The 16,960-nt window shown below is 28.6% G+C and overlaps 3 protein-coding genes and 1 long non-coding RNA gene across 5 annotated transcripts; 2 read left to right on the top strand and 2 right to left on the bottom strand.

The window, feature by feature from the left end:
* The first annotated feature begins 2,891 nt into the window (after window positions 1–2,891).
* LOC128385465 (androgen-dependent TFPI-regulating protein-like) lies at window positions 2,892–8,822 on the top strand. 2 transcript variants are annotated; one of them, XM_053344333.1, is made up of 5 exons: window positions 2,892–3,343; window positions 3,424–3,694; window positions 7,789–7,980; window positions 8,073–8,165; window positions 8,243–8,822. In XM_053344333.1, exons 2-5 carry the CDS (start codon window positions 3,518–3,520, stop codon window positions 8,612–8,614), a joined length of 834 nt encoding a protein of 277 aa, XP_053200308.1. In that variant the 5' UTR covers window positions 2,892–3,343; window positions 3,424–3,517; the 3' UTR covers window positions 8,615–8,822. The 2 variants fall into 2 exon arrangements, with proteins under 2 accessions (XP_053200308.1, XP_053200307.1); XM_053344332.1 differs by having other exon boundaries at window positions 2,892–3,694.
* A 1,029-nt stretch (window positions 8,823–9,851) lies between these two features.
* LOC128385461 (protein bassoon-like) lies at window positions 9,852–12,122 on the bottom strand. Its single transcript, XM_053344327.1, is given in 2 exon segments — window positions 9,852–11,283; window positions 11,286–12,122. Coding segments are annotated over 2 exon segments (1,200 nt in total). The 5' UTR covers window positions 12,091–12,122; the 3' UTR covers window positions 9,852–10,888.
* A 452-nt stretch (window positions 12,123–12,574) lies between these two features.
* Window positions 12,575–16,940, bottom strand: LOC128385462 (alpha-methylacyl-CoA racemase-like). The gene is made up of 5 exons (XM_053344328.1): window positions 16,516–16,940; window positions 15,706–16,240; window positions 14,494–15,635; window positions 12,815–13,221; window positions 12,575–12,705 (listed from the first exon to the last, which is right to left on the bottom strand). The coding sequence occupies exons 2-3, from the start codon at window positions 15,811–15,813 to the stop codon at window positions 14,598–14,600; spliced, it is 1,146 nt and encodes a 381-aa protein (XP_053200303.1). The 5' UTR covers window positions 15,814–16,240; window positions 16,516–16,940; the 3' UTR covers window positions 12,575–12,705; window positions 12,815–13,221; window positions 14,494–14,597.
* On the top strand, window positions 13,093–14,322 carry LOC128385468 (uncharacterized). The gene is made up of 3 exons (XR_008324735.1): window positions 13,093–13,227; window positions 13,371–14,034; window positions 14,108–14,322. It is a non-coding gene; the product is annotated as an uncharacterized LOC128385468 (long non-coding RNA).
* Window positions 16,941–16,960: the final 20 nt, after the last annotated feature.

Genomic DNA, 16,960 nt, shown 5'->3' on the forward strand with positions numbered 1-16,960 from the left:
ACAAGTATTCAACAAAAAATGGATATATTTCACCTCATTTGTTCGAATTGAATCGAAATCTAACCTTTTTCGCATTTTAATCTTTTATTGTATTTTTCCAGGTAATTCAAGGAAGACCTTATGGTCAGGATAATCCCTCCACAATTTGAATATTTAGTTGGAAGAAAGGTTTTAAAGGTAAAAACTCTGCAAGCTCCTCCAAGATATTTCATAAGCTCATAATCAAGTGGGAATCCATGTAAAAATTTTATATCAAATAACCAACCAAACAGTTGAATCAAAGAAATATGCTGACCAGCAATATTCATCAATACAAGAGATAGAAGCTCCGCCTTTTTCACTATTGTCACAACAATCAAGTCTAATATCGATGGTTTGGATAAGGATGGAATAATCAAAATTGAGGACTTAGAGAATTTTTTTTAATAATGAATATTTAGTTGGTGATTGTGTTTTGAACTCCTACCTTCGATTGATCCAGCGAGGAAATGAGAAATGTAATCACTTAAAGCTACCAAAGATCATGATTTATGATTCTCTATTGTTCTCTAGCTTGGAATTCAACCGGGAAATACCCGCTCATATTTCAAGGTCAAGGTCATAAAGGTTATTCATGAAAGAACGCACTTGAAGGTCATTCGAAGATTTTTTTGAAAACTAGAAAAATTTTTAAGCCTACCTGTGATGTTTTTTATACTTACAGGCTCTGATACAATTTGCTTTCTGTAAAAATTTTTTAAAGTAACTGATTTTGTTTTAGCGCGATAGCAACGTGTTTTGTGATATTATTATTTTTGACTTCATGATCAGGCTTGAAAAAATTTCTTGTTTTCATAAAATCTTCAAATTTACAAAAATGACCTTCAAGTGCGTTTTTTCATCATTTTCAACCATCATCAATTCATCAACAAAATCAACCATCTTCTAAATAAAATGTTGATAATTAGCCAATTATCTAAAACAATTAATAATTTGGAATTTTTTGGTAAAATTTTAATCAAAATGTCCTTTTTATAAACTCTATTGTCAATAAAATCAACTTAAATCGATATCGCTGTTTTATAAAAAATCGATTAGCAATCTAATTTGTCCCCCACCATAACTAATTCCAGTTTGGTCAATAATCTTCATCATCATTTTTATGAGATTTAAATCAGATTCATCTTCAATCAAATGATTCGATGTCATTTCAATTATTCTGATTTATTACTTGAGTAAATTATCGTTCACAGGTCGAGTTCACTTGGCGTAAATGTCAACTACTAAAGGCGAGAAACTCGTTCCTCTGAACGTTACTTTCTTCTCGTCGTTCAATTAGTTCATTTGATTAACTTAAATAATTATGAATAATTCATTATCTTATTAAATTTCACGTTTTTTAAAATCTTAAGTTAGTAAATTTCTTAATTTTAATTGTTGTTTTGCGTTTTCTGTGGAGAATTTTATCGGCTTTTCATGTTCTTGTTATCGATTCGGTTGATTTGAGAATTTTTTTATTCTTTATTCATTTTTGGAACTTTTTCTTTCATGACTTTTTTGCTATGGAAATGGAAATATTATCAACCCTGTCTGGTGAGCATGGTAATTTTATCTTCTATTATCAAGAGATGAAGATTATTTTTTATTCCTAAATTGAAAATGAAAACTGGATAAACTTTTTTTTCTGATTTTTGAAGATTAGTTTTCATCTTCATGGGGAATTAAAAAATTGTGAATCAATTTTCTTGGTGTGATTAGTTGATTTATCGTGATTTAATCAGATAATCAAGATGTTTCTCTCTTTTTTTTACTTGAAATTTATTTGATTAATTGTGGATAATTAAAGTTTCCTTTTGATTAGATGTGTGTTCCTATTGCGTGTTAGCACCTTAAAGGATAACCAATGTTTTCGGCTTTTCGTTTCCAATTGCGTTTCTTTTTTGTAACAATTTAGTCTATTACAACTTGTAGAATGATTAATTGATTGTTAGTCAGTAATTAATGTACATTTTCAAGTTAATTTATCAGAGAATTAAACTAAATCAAGGGTCACAATTAATATTAGAAAATATGATTTAGCCTCTTCTCTATCTAACTCACTTGACGTTCAATCACTTCTCTCTCAGTTCAATTCAAGTTATCATAATTTTCATCACAATCAATTAACTAGATAATTAAATTGTGATTTTCACAGAAATCTCAATGTCACAATCAAATGTTATCCAGTAATTCAATTAATCAACAGATAGTAAGAGAGAGAGAGGAAGGTGAAATTTTCCATAACAATCAAACTATTGATTAACAAGAGTTATGAAGACACTTGAAGAGTTGTAACAAATTAACAATGGAAATTGTTAATTAGTGAATCCAGTTTAATTGTTACATTATAATCAGTTAAATAAAAGAAATTTGAACAACAATTAACATGGGAAATTAAAACTAACAATCAACAATGAGCAAAGATTGAATGTGCCAAAGGTTAATCTGAATGCTAGAAAATCATAATAAGTCAATGACTCACAACAATCAGAACATTTAATTAGTACAATTAATTAGGCAATTTAGAATGGACTTTAAAACATGACACAATCAGAGGAATACACAATTAGTGAAATAAATCAATGAAATTACACCAAAGGAAATCAATTAATCAAAGATAATCAAAAAATGGGTTAACCCATTTTCATAGCTCTCGATCTGTGGATTGAGTCAAACATAATTAGATAATTAACTAGAATTTTCAAAAGAATTTTAATCGACGGTGACAATCAACCACAATAGAATTAAAAATAAAGAAATATAGTTAATTAATTACAATTAGAAACAAGAAAAAGAGAGAGAGGAAAGAAAGAGAAATGAAACTTGTTTGGGAAAAAAAAAATCTCCACTCTAACGGATAATATCAACTCTCCTCATAATATCAATTTACTTTCAACAGTTAACATCAATTTCAATCTAAATCACTCACTGATTAGCTCTCCATGTGAGTTAATTGGGAATCTCAATGATTAACCCTAACCAGAGTTATAATTAGCTAATAGTAACAATTTATTAATCTCTCAGCAAAATAAACACCTTATCCTCTTGTTGCTTTTTTTAATTCACTTTTTGTCTGTTCAGTTTTCACTTAATTGTTGAAGAGTCAGCATCAATTGTTACCTTTTAAAACCCTCATCATCATTATTATTAATATAAATTATCACTATTTAATTGTGTTAATACATCATCAAGATCACAACAATCAAGTTAATCACAACATTTTAAGTGTAAATTAGTGAAAACATCAAATCACAACAACAACAACTCACATCGTTTAATAACCAACAACAACACAATTAGTTAATTTGGTGACAATATCTAAATTGTAAATCAATAACTAATCAATTTCTTTGGTTAATTATTGATCAGTTTACCAACTTAATCATTTCCCTCAATTTGTTGCAGAAAAACGGAAATCCAATTGTAACTGTTAATCGTTGAAACAATTGGAAAGATTAACTTGACAATTTAAGTGTTTCTACTTAATTAAATTACTACAATGAATCAAATTAATTGGATTGCTTGGAGATTAGTATCGTTTTTAATTCATCTTTGTGTAACAATAATCTATTTCTATGGCTTAATTGCTGCCGAATTAACTTATCATGATCGAACCAAAGATTCAATTGAACCAAGTTGGGCTCGAGATTGGAAATTTTTAACAAGATGGAACTTCGTAAGTTAATCAATTAACTAATCTTCCAACAATTAACTTGAAATGATGAAGAAAAAAAAATTATCAAGTCTAATACTTTAATTACTTGAACAATTTAACACTAAACAATCACAGTTAATCAGATAAAATTTACCAACACATTTAACTGACCAGTAAAAAAATGATTACCAATCATGATTAACTTGATTTCCTTGTTCACAATTGACTAATTGTGATAATAATTTAAATAGTTGAATACTTTTCATATTAATTGTGATAAAATTTAATACACATGAGAGACACACAACAATTAAATCAACTAGTCAATGATTAGATTTACAACTTTTTATCCATTGAACTTTTTTTTTGATTAATTAGTGTAACAGAAAGTTAATGAATGTGTTTTAATTTAATTGCAATTAAACTTACGGAACTGTTTAGTTAATCAAAAAGTGAAAGTATTGTTAATGATGATGGTTTGAAAAAAACAAATTTCATACTTCGGTCAACGATTCAGGTCACAATTAACTGTTTCCATCGTTGACCTCTCAACCAAATCAACAATCAAGCAAACAATTTAATAACTAATTGAGTTAATATGTATGATCATATAACTACCAAATAATAGATTTGCTTTATTATCAACAATTAAATCTACTATTTAAATACATGTCTCAACAATCAGTTGATTGTTGATTAACCTCCTTTAGTTATTAAGGATGATAGTTGATTGTGATGGTGATTTAAACAACAACAATTTAAATCACAATTCAAGTTCAATCACTTGAACAATTTTTTAACATTGACACTTGATTTTGCTTGTTTACAATCACGATTTCCAACTGAATTAACTTAATCACTTTGTAAGTAAATTCAGTTGATTAATTTATGATTTTTTTTATTACTTTTGAATTATTGATTCAATTTAACAAGAAATTGATTGAAAAATATTTACAATTTAAATTAACTTGATAATCGTTGAGGTGATCAGACAATTTGAATGGTTAACTTATGATTGTTACACAATTAAATTTAATCCTCTTATTAAATTAATATTGATTGACATCATTTCTATTAATAAATTATGATTAACTAGGATTTTCTTATATGTATTTAATTGATTATTATATATACAAACTAATCAATGATTTAATTGTGACAATCAATCAATTGTTACCAATGTCCAATAATAATTTTCCTCCTCATGTAATCAGATTTAATTGTGATCATGATTGTAATTGTTAGGACAATTTGATGACTTAAATATTTTAGGTTGATGACATTAATTATCATTGATATTTATATATATAAATCAATGTAAGGACAATTAACTGAATTAAATTAATCAGTAAACGATTGATAGGAATTGATTAACTGTCATCATCAACAAATGAAACAATTAACTTAACACAACAATCAGTCAAAACCCACGTAAACAATTAACACACAATTAACATCAACATTGAGAAAAGCAATGATTAAATTAATCATTTCCATTTTAAATATATTAAATTGTCCAATAGCCAGAAAAAAAAACAACAATTAGGCAACAATTAAATGAACAATTTATTAACACCAACGTCAAGAAATTTGGAGAAGTTGAAAAATTAAATTTTCCAAACTCAAGGTAAAGTTAATCATGATTAGGTAAATAGAAGATGAATTAATTGTTATTGTATTCAATTGTATCATCGTCAGTAACAATCAAATGATGATATTAGTTGATTTTAACAACTAAACAACAATTTAAATGCTATTTACAAATCATCAGCAATCAAAAATTACTTTTATTATATACCATTAATTTCAAGGTAAAAGTCAATCGTTAAGTTAATCACAACAATTGGCTAATTAAATTTGAACCCATTGATGAATATTTGATTATTATTAGCAATACAATTACAATAAACTCTGGCAATTTAAATTGTTCACTCTGTTTGTCTAAATTGTTTGATTAATGTTTAATTATCACAAATGATTGATAAAAATGTTGAATGTTTACTTTTTTTTCAACTAAAAAACGGCAACAATTTAAATTGATTATTGGATTAAGTTGATTTACCGGTTAATTAAAATAAACAATTTGATAAATAAACATTAATTTACTGATTAGTTTAAAATCTTATAAATTAACGGAAGTGATTAAACTTTGATTACTTGATTTTACAATCAAATTTCAAGGTGAATCTAAATTTAACTCTTTCCGTTTTCATTTTTAAATACTAATTGTTGCTAATTGTGATTTGTTTTTAAATCAAATGCCTTGAAATTGTGATTAAAATTAATTATCATTTAGGAGACAAACATTATCATTAGTTAATTTGATTGTTAATTGTCAGAAATAAAAAGTTTTCTGATGATACATATTAATAAGTTAAACGTGTTTCTAAAATTAATATGAATCAAGTTAATTTTATAACAATTAACCTTTGACTTAATTAAGGTTATCATTAAATAGTATAAATAATAATCAGTCATTAATTGATAGTGATTTTAATGATGATCATCGTGACAATTAACTAATTGTAATAATAATTGCGCTACTATCAAGAAAGTAAAAGCTACATTTAAGTTTAACGATCTGACAACAAAAAGTGTTAGGAAAAAGTTTTTTTTCAATCATTTAATTTAGTTAATTACAATTAAAAGAAAACACAAATACAATTAATCACAATTAACTTGTTATCATTTAACCCCATTAACCTTTAATATTGAGTGTTGATTAATTGTTGATTGTGATCATCTCTCACTCTCTATTTACAGTATGAGCTAAATGATTACAATCAATATATTGATGATTAATAATTAACCCTTTAATTGTTACTGAAAAGAGTTTATAAAAAGTTAATCATAGTGGATTAAATTGTTGAATGAAAATGATTAAGTTGTTACAACAATTAGCATTATCTAAATCACAATCAATATTTGATTAAAACAACAATTAAATAGAGTTAGTAACAGTTTGTCCAGGTGATAATTGTAGTTAATTGTTGTGGTCATTTAATTGTATCAAAAATAATCAAATCAAAGTCAAGCTAATCACCGACAATTAATCAGTCAATCTCAATGATTTACTAATTTTGTAATTATCTCTCTCTCTATGAGAAATTTAATCCTTGGAGAAAAAAAAATTAACTAAACAACAACAACAATTTATTAATCTGGTTTTAAAACAGGATAAGTATTAAAAGTTAACATTGATTAACTGATTGCGATTGATTAAGTTAATCATCATGTTTGACCTCGCATGATTTGTCCTCAAATGAATATGATTAAATATCTTTAATTATATTAATCTTAATCAGGAATAACAAACAATTTGTATTAACAACTCATCACACAATCAGTTGAGTAAAAAAAAAACTTCAACAAATGAAACTAATTCAATTTAAATTGTAATAATTAAGAAATGATTAAAAAAAACGATGATAATTATTCGGGATTTTAGTTTACCATTAAAATGAATATACAAGTTAATTACTGACCTTAAATTAACCTCAAACCTAATGAAAGGATTTAAATGTAATCGTAATTAACTCTTGTAAATTATTGACTACAAATTTGGCCAACAATTAACTTTAATTTGATACAATTAAACTTAGCACACCCTTTGATTTGTTGTTGTTGTTGTTGTTGTTTTTTTTTGCTTGATTGTTAGTTAAAAAGAAACTGATTTAAAACTTTAATGATATAGTTAAATAGTCAATCAAATTAATTGTAATTTAATATTGTATTGAAAGTTAATTGTTAGTTATCAATCTTGTCAATTATAATTAACTTTTAATAAAACATAACGTTCATCAATATTCATGTTTTAAAGGTTGATTTAGTTTTGAACAACAACAATTTAACCTGAGGATTGTTGATTGTTAATCATTTGAAAAGGTTAAATTGTTGGTAAATCAATAGTGAAATTAATTGAAACTTAACCTTTGAAATCTGGTTGATTAAATGTCTTCCGGGTTTGATTAAATTCCCACTAAACTAAATTGTTTGATATCACAATTAAAGTAAATCAATTTATACATAAATTGTAACTTGATGTCGAGAGTGTCACATGAGAAATCTCAAAGAGTTAATTAACTAATTGTAATTGTATTTCTATCTAATTACAGATGATGCAGTTAATTTTAATGACCTGTCTTCTTGCAATTGATTTAACAGCAATTGGTAAATTAATTTTACACCGACGATCTAATTGTTTAGATCTATCTGGTCATAGTGACAAGAAGCATTCATCAATTGTCCGACAATTAACTTTAATCACTGACCAGATGATCTTCTCAGTAGCTTTTCCAGTGGCAAGTGTAAGTTTAATCAAAAATCCCACAATAAACAATCAAACAATTAAATTAATTGAAACTTTTAATTTCTCTCCAATAAATTGTCAACATGTCAGTTTGTCACAATTACTTTTTGGATATTAAACTCAATGGGACCAGGAACAGTTACCAATGGACCAATTAAATATATTTGGCTTAATCATATTGTGGTAAGAATAACGGAATCATCAACAGATGATGATTGGAAACAATTTACTAATCCAATTGTCTTAATCCAACTAAATAGCACACGATGGTTGGCCCAGCAATACTGATTGAATTGTTAATCACTCCACATAAAAGACCCAAACATCATTTAAGATCAATGTTAATCTTAATCGGCTTTGTGATTACCTTCATTTTTTGGCTGTTTTTTGTTTACTTTTACATTGATTTCTGGTTGTACCCGATTTTGGGTAAATTGGGTACTTTTGGTAAGACTGTATTCATTTCTGGTTGTGTTGTTATGCTGTTGACACTTTATTGGATTGGCATAGCAATTAGTAAATTGTTCTGGTCAGATGAACGAACCATATCATTTAATAATCCACCTCGACCATTGAACCATTTGGATACAACAATTATGACTGGCATGTCTCAGAATTATAATCCAGAATGAGAAATAACAATCAACAAGTTAATTGTTGTTGTATTAGTTTAATTGTAAGAAAATCTAAAATCATCAATTCATAATTTAGCTACATTAATCATCAGAATTAAGTTAATTTGTCTATTTCTTTTTCCTTTGCTAATTATTTTAAACATCATTTGTAAATATTGACATTTAACTTACAACTGAATTAACAATTAGCTCTTGATCTAATTAACTTTGTTATCTAGTATCTTAATTTATTAATTAATACATTATCATTTTGTTGTCTAACTCAATTGTCTAATCAATTGGTTATCATTTAGATTGCTTTAAATTGATCCATTCAAATGTAAATTGTTAATCAAACTTTTTGTTTAATCAAAAAAAAACAATAAAATCTAATCAATGACCAATCAAAAAAGATTACAATTAGATATTAAAAGCTTCAACTGAATTAAGCTTAATTATACATTCGGGTGAGTTTAGTGTTAACCAAATCATTTTAAATCCAGTTTGTTAACTTTGTTGTTGGTCGTTATTATATAATCAAATTAAAGTTAATTGTTCATCATTAGAATCTTGATTAAATGGTCAGGCCACTGAACATGAATGAAGTAATTGAAATCACACGAAAGGTAAGAATTAAATTAATCATTGACCAATTAATTTTCGCAATTAAAGTAATTTGAATAATTGATTTTCTCTTCTTTTTCCATCTGATAGGATCGGAATATCCTGAAACGAATTAATAAATTGCTCAGATTCCAAATGGAAATGGATAAAGAGAAGAAAAGAGAAAAGGAGATTTTTTTTCTCGAATTGGGACTGACCAGGGTCAAGAGTGATTCCAACAATGGTAATGGTCAAGAGTTCGATATCAACTGACCATGGACTCGAACTGTCCATCAACACCAACAAGAACCTTGCCAATGAATAATTGATTGTGTGGTCAATACAAGTTTCCATTAAATTTGATTGTCATTTAACGATTAGTGAGTTAATCATTCAATGTGTTTGTGGATTAAATTGTCAGCCAATCCCATCGAAAGTGATTAAAGTCAATCATCATGTTAAAGGTCAAGCGAGATGATGATTTATTTTTACTTAATTGTAACAATCAATCTCCATGAAATTAGAAATTGAAATTATTTTATTAATCTAATTAACTTTAATCGGATTGAAATGTCTCCATGTTGTTAGATTAATAATTAAATAGTTAAATTGTAAACAATTTGTCTCGATTCACTGGTCAATAAGATTAGTTAAGTTAATTGTGATACTTTGCTAATAATAATTACTAACAATCAATATTAATTGTTATGATGATGATTGTAATTGTTACTTTGGGTTAGGAATCAATTAAAGTGAGAGACAATTGTTACAATTAAGTTAATCTCAAGTACTTATTAATAATGTTGATATTATGATTTAAAGTTAAATCGAGTTGGTTGGGAGAGGAATTAATTTAATTGTTACTATTAATTATGTTTCAACGAACCATTTAAATCTTAATGATAAAAGTATTTATATTGTTGGAAAGACAATTGAATATGAGAATCAGAAAATTAATTGTTTGTGTTTCTTTTCTGGAAAATCATTAATTGTGATTAACAATTGTGATTGTTTATAAATAATAATATTTATAAACGATTGTAATAAATTGTAATAATAATCAACATTGGCAATTTTGATTTGATTTGGCATTTCAATGTTAATCATATTTTGGTTCATGTTATTAATTTGCTGATACAGAAAATTAATCCTCAACAATTGAAGATGATTTAGTTTTAAATGTTTGATTAAATTGTTTGCAATTTAGTTGGGTGAAGATAAAAAAAAACATGATGAAGGTTAATTAACTATGTTGTTGATTTAATTATCATCAATTAACAGCCGAGTGCTTATTAGTTAATTGATTGATTGCTGTTTCATTACCTGGGATGAGAAAGAGAGAGCGAAGGGAAAACTTGATTAGCTTTGATTGTGATGATTAGATTTGATTTAGATTGTCACAGATGATTGTGAATACTTTTGTTTTTAGTTAATTGTTGTTGATCGTTTTATATTTGTAATAATAATTAAGTTGAGTTTGTCGTTCCTCATCACCTAACAGCTCGAGCTTGATTACTCTTTAAGCTTCACAAATCCAATTTGTTAATTGTTACTTTCAATTTGAATATATTTTAAATTGTTACTGATGATTTAATGAGATGATGAACGAAATTTTGAAATATTTTAGATGAAGGATCAGTAATAATCCAATGAAAACCCGTTGATTTGATTGTGTTTAATGTTGATTATCTATTTGGGTGTTGATTTATTTTCGGTGTTAATTGTTGCCGGATTATCTGATCTTCTTGTCCAAGGGAAATCCAATAATCCAGATCCAGATGAATCTTTATCAGTGGTACCAAAAAGAGCGTCACTTAGGGTTAATCCTTTCAACGAATCGGTATTAAAGGAATCAACTGATGGAAATCCCGAAGCGAAATAACCTGGAGAGTCTGAACCTGAATCACTTCCGGTTAGTCCCAAGTTATCAAGTGAACTTGAATCACCAGCACCAGAAGAACCAGATGAACTTGAACCAGAGTTTGGATTCGATGAACCTGAATTGGAATCAGATGAACTTTCATCGCCCATTTGTCCGAGTAAACCTTGTTCGATTTGCTGTTCGATTTGTTGTTCAACTTGAGCTCAACTCCATATTCAACTCCTTTCTCCAAGTCTCTTAATCCTTTCCGATCAGTTTGAGGAATTGGCCCTGGTCCATCACGATAACCCGAATAAGGATCTTCTTCAGCCACCGAGGGTGAATAGGCATCAGATGATGAAGAATCAGCTTCAGGTTCTGATTCTTGTTCAGCTTCTGGTTCAGCGTCTCCTTTTGCTCGACCACGAATTTTGGGTTGCTCATCTTCGGTTTCCTCACTTTGTTCACGAACTACTTTGGCCTTAAGCTTTTTCTTTAGAACTTGTTTACTTGATCCACCCTTACGTTTCCTTGATACCGTTGGGGTTGGTTCTAATTGCTCCTCTTCCCCTGTTTCCTCAGATTCATAAGGTTTAACTGTTCGAGCACCAAAAGCCAATTTACTTGGTACATGTGATGAGGTTGATCCACTTTCACCCAACATTGGCAGCATTTTAGGTGATTCATAAGCATGATGACCATGATGCTCATGATGCTGTTCATGGTGTTGTTCATGATGCTCATGGTGGTGATGGTGAGGCTTTTTCTCCTCATGACTGTTCACCACAATATTAGCACCACCCTTTTTGTGACTATTAAGAACTACGGTTCCTCGATAATCACGAATCACAATATTTTGAGCACCTTTTTTCGGCGAATTGACCACAACCGATCCACCACCTCCTTCTCCGTGCGATTTACCTTGAACCACGATATTAGTTCCACCTTTATCTCCATTGACCAACAGGTAACCATTGAAAAAGACCAATAAAAGGTAACTCAAGGGTAGAGACGCTGTTTTCACCAGCATATTAGAAGATGATCAAAGTAAAAAGAAAAAGAAAAATACAATTAATCCAATGGGCACGATGGAAAATCAGATCACAATTAATATAAAAGAACAGAGAAGAATAAAAAATTCAATTGTAATAATAAAGTAACTTTCTAAATCCTCTGTTCGTTGTTTACTGGATTAATATTGTCACTCAAATGAACAAATTTTAAAATGATCGTGTAAAAGTTGATTACAATTAACGAACAATTTGCTTAACACAATCTAAACTAAAACTGAAATCTAAACTATAATTGTTAACCATTTATATAATCATCGATATGGTTCATTCGTTACCAAAAGTAATTGGTGGTTAATTGTTGTCGTTAGACGAGAAAACTTATTTAAACTGGTTGAGTAGATGAGTAGACGAAAGTTAATCAAACTTTTAGAGTCTAAATCAATTTGGTGATCAAACCTTTATAGTTACTTAATTTTTACCTGTAAATTGTTTCACTTATCATCATCTTCATCTTGAGGGTATTAAGGTATGATGATGATGATTCCAATTCCATTGTCAATTAAGCCAAGAAAAACAACAAAAAGTGGTGATTTAATTATCATTAATTGTGACACTTTTGTGGTATTGGAAAGCTAAAGGCAGGAAGAAAAGTTAAATAAATGATTAAGTTTTCGTTGATTGTTTGGGTTGATTATTAGTTTAAATGAGGGTAAAACATGATACAAATTAAATTTTCTTTACCTGTAATCATCATTATCAAAGATAATCATTCATTTAATCACAAACTAATTGAAGGTTCTTCCTTTTGATTTAACCGGGAAAAAAAAGTTACTTTGTTTATGTTGATGATATTGTCTATTTATCGGTAATGATGATTATTGTGTTGACATTAATCACAATCGTCTAAATGGTTTTAACAAATCAACGATAATCATTTATGATTTACAATCAGCATTTATCTCCTTAACCAAATAATTTAATCCAAATTAAATAATATATATAACGTAAGTATAATGAGCAATTAATTGACAGAAAACACCAAACGGAAGCGTTTCAACAAAAACAAATCAATGATGGTTTCCAATTGAATCATTTAATTGTTGATACACCAATCAAGAAATCGTAATCATCGTAACCAGTAATCAATCCTAAATGTAAGAAAATAAACATTTCTGATTAACAACAAAATTTAGGTGAAAATTTGATATAAATATACAATAGAATTGATAACAATTCCTTATTATCCCTTTTTCTCATTAAAAAACAATAAATCTCATTTGATTTAATTGACTAATAGAGATATAGATTAATTGTAATTGGCCTAAATTCAGTTTACACGTCCGGAAGATATTATTAAATTGGGCAAACATATAAATTTATAAGTAGTTAAGGATGATCTTATATGTTCTGATATAAGATTTTCGCATTCATGTCGAATCATGAAGAATTTGCTTCAATTCATTTCCCTATTTGGAAAATATCGAACATTCAACAACTAATGTTAATCTTCTGATGGAAAATTATTTTCAAGCTTATGGTATAATCACAACAAATTGAAACGTCTTGATAATCGTATCGATTTATCAATAGATTTGTCCCATGTTCTGAATTTCGCCGATTCCATGACTAATCTTAAACTACTCTTCATCAATACTTTGTACCAAATTAGAGAGCATACTAAGTTTTTTAATTCATCTTTGGATGTCTGTTCAGTTCGGTAATTTTTTTATCCTTTTTAGATCCTATTTCCAACTATTATATAATATAATGGACCAATTTTTAAGAAGCTCTGTATCTTTAATGGTAGTAGGTTGTGTTATTATATCACTCGAATTCTAGACTTTTGTCCAAATTTACGAAATCTCACTCCGATTCTTCCTAAGTGGACCTAAATAATCCAAATAAATAGTGACATTAAAAACCACAATTTACAAGGATTATTTATCAGTCTTGATCATTCGGTAAGTCGCTCACGTCGATCATCAGATTTATTTTGATTATTATAATTTTCTTTCATTTTTATTCTATTAATAGTATGGATACGATATAATTCAAATTGTGGAAAAATTTTCTAATGTTCGATATCTTAGAATCGATGGAACCTTAACGGAATCACAATTAACTAAAATTATCAGACTACTTCTTCATTTATCAGTATTGGTGGTTGATGATGGACTCCACGGCCACTCGCTAACTATTGACAGTGTTGATCGAATCAAAACATTTTGTCGATCAAAAAATGTAAACATCAATTTTTTCTGTCAATGTAGTTTCCCTGGTTTAGAAAATAACGAACTTTATATTAATAAAAGTTTCGAAACTCATTTAAACGTTTAGTTAACAATTTTAATCAATAAATTGTTGTATCACAGTTATTGTATATGATTGAATAACAATATAATTCAATAACATGTTCTTACCTGAAAATTAAACTTGAAGATTATTATCGACGATTAATAATTGATTGATTTTTATATTTTGAGAAAATAGACTTGAATTGATTGGGTATTTGGTTAATATCTGATTAGAGTTTCGAATTCGTTAGAGGAAGAGCAACAATATTGTTCTTGATTAAATGGTCGATTTCTGTGTTTTCAAGTTGATGATCAACGAGGAAATCACGAAGATTATCTATTTGTCTTTCGACTAAAACTGGATTAGCTGTAGTACGATTAAGTCTTGGTGCTGGAATCGGTGATCCATCGGAAAGAAATGATTTCGCTTCCTTATTGTGGCTAAATTGTGACGCTTCGTCAAAATTGACCACTGGCGTGACACAAGCATCAACATCTTTGAAGATTTCGATCCATTCGTTTTGTGTTTTCTTTGAAAATTTTTCTTCCAATTGCTGTTTCATCGCCGGGTCGATTATTCCAGGACTAAAATCGCCTTCAAGACCAACCTTATCAACCAATCGGGCAAAGAATGGAGGTTCCAATGAACCAACAGCCATGAATTTCTCATCCGCTGTTTTATAGACTGAGTAAAACGGAGCTCCACCATCGAGAGTATTTTCACCGGGTTTGTCGTTATTAGGCCAAATGAATGAGCTAAGAAATGGATGAGCTTTTGACTCACGAATCCACGTAGCTAGATAACTACTGCCTTCGGTCATATTTGCATCAACCACTTGACCAAGACCCGATGTGTTTCTCTCCACCAAAGCCATGGCTATTCCAAGTGCACACAAAGCCCCACCGGCGGCGAAATCAGCAAGAAGATTAATCGGTGGACGAGGAACAGATTCTGTTCCTGAATCTTTGAGTAACGAAAGAACCCCTGACACTGCGAGGTAATTGATATCATGACCCGCTAGACGAGAAAATGGACCTTGTTGACCATAACCAGAAAGTCGAGCATAAATTAGACGTTTATTTGATTTCATTAGTTGTTCAGGCCCTAATCCCATTTTCTCCATGACCCCAGGTCTGTAAGGTTCGATCAAAACATCAGCCTTGGAACAAAGTTTCTCCATCAATTTGATCCCTTCCGAACGTTTCAGGTCAATTTCAAGGCCTTTTTTACCTCGACTTAGTAAACACTTCAACGGATCTCCTCCGATCTTGCAAAAGAAATCAACAAAATTGATTAAATCGCTAAATCAGTTACCAGTTTAGTGTTAACTAACTTACCTTATCAACTTTAATAACTTCAGCTCCAAAATCACTTAAAATTAACCCACAAAAAGGAGCTGGAGCTAAACCAGCTAATTCGATTACTCTGATATTTTTTAAAGCCATAAGAGATTTAAATCAATTGACGAAATTGGAAAACTAATTAATTAAAAAAAAAAATACAACAAATTCTGTACTTCCAGTGATTATTTCCTTATTCTAACAGCTGATTAAGATTCACTTGAATGATGACTTCAACTTGAAACTTGTGATGATTATTGTGTTGACATTAATCACAATCGTCTAAATGGTTTTAACAAATCAACGATAATCATTTATGATTTACAGTTAGCATTTATCTCCTTAACCAAATAATTTAATCCAAATTAAATAATATAATATATATAACGTAAGTATAATGAGCAATTAATTGACAGAAAACACCAAACGGAAGCGTTTCAACAAAAACAAATCAATGATGGTTTCCAATTGAATCATTTAATTGTTGATACACCAATCAAGAAATCGTAATCATCGTAACCAGTAATCAATCCTAAATGTAAGAAAATAAACATTTCTGATTAACAACAAAATTTAGGTGAAAATTTGATATAAATATACAATAGAATTGATAACAATTCCTTATTATCCCTTTTTCTCATTAAAAAACAATAAATCTCATTTGATTTAATTGACTAATAGAGATATAGATTAATTGTAATTGGCCTAAATTCAGTTTACACGTCCGGAAGATATTATTAAATTGGGCAAACATATAAATTTATAAGTAGTTAAGGATGATTATAATTTAAATTAAAATCCATTTACCTGATTATCGTTGACACAATTTACACAATGTAATTGCGCCAAAACAAAATGGAGTCCATGTAGTGAATAACAACTTAAATTACCTAAGTGTCCAATGTCCAAGAATCAAGTGTCATCCTTGATAATTGTTCTAATTATTTATCACAATTAGTTGACGATCAACAGCAACAATTAACAACAATCAAAGTGAAACTGAAAAGATCACAAAGATGAGATTATAGAAAAACAAAACCAACAAGAAAAAAAAAGAAGAGGAGAAAACAAAATGTAAAAAGATGAACAAACAATTCACATAATCACAAAGTTGGAGTTAAATTAATTGTTCCAATTAACTGATTGTAATGGAAAACGCGATTAACTTTGTTCTATTTGGAATAGAATTTAATTCAATTAAACCGGGTAACAATTAAAAAAGAAAAGAAATACAACTTGTCAATCTATTTTC

Source organism: Panonychus citri, unplaced genomic scaffold, assembly GCF_014898815.1.
Source record: "Panonychus citri isolate SS breed McGregor unplaced genomic scaffold, ASM1489881v1 Contig00049, whole genome shotgun sequence".
In the NCBI taxonomy this organism is placed as follows: Eukaryota; Metazoa; Arthropoda; class Arachnida; order Trombidiformes; family Tetranychidae; genus Panonychus; species Panonychus citri.

Coding starts and splice junctions, on each gene's coding strand:
- LOC128385462 (XM_053344328.1), bottom strand. CDS start 15,813: ATGGCTTTAAAAAATATCAGAGTAATCGAATTAGCTGGTTTAGCTCCA. Junction 15,636..15,705: donor AAGTTATTAAAGTTGATAAG/GTAAGTTAGTTA, acceptor TTCTTTTGCAAG/ATCGGAGGAGATCCGTTGAA.
- LOC128385465 (XM_053344332.1), top strand. CDS start 3,518: ATGAATCAAATTAATTGGATTGCTTGGAGATTAGTATCGTTTTTAATT. Junction 7,981..8,072: donor TAGCTTTTCCAGTGGCAAGT/GTAAGTTTAATC, acceptor TCAACATGTCAG/TTTGTCACAATTACTTTTTG. Junction 8,166..8,242: donor TTTGGCTTAATCATATTGTG/GTAAGAATAACG, acceptor CCAACTAAATAG/CACACGATGGTTGGCCCAGC.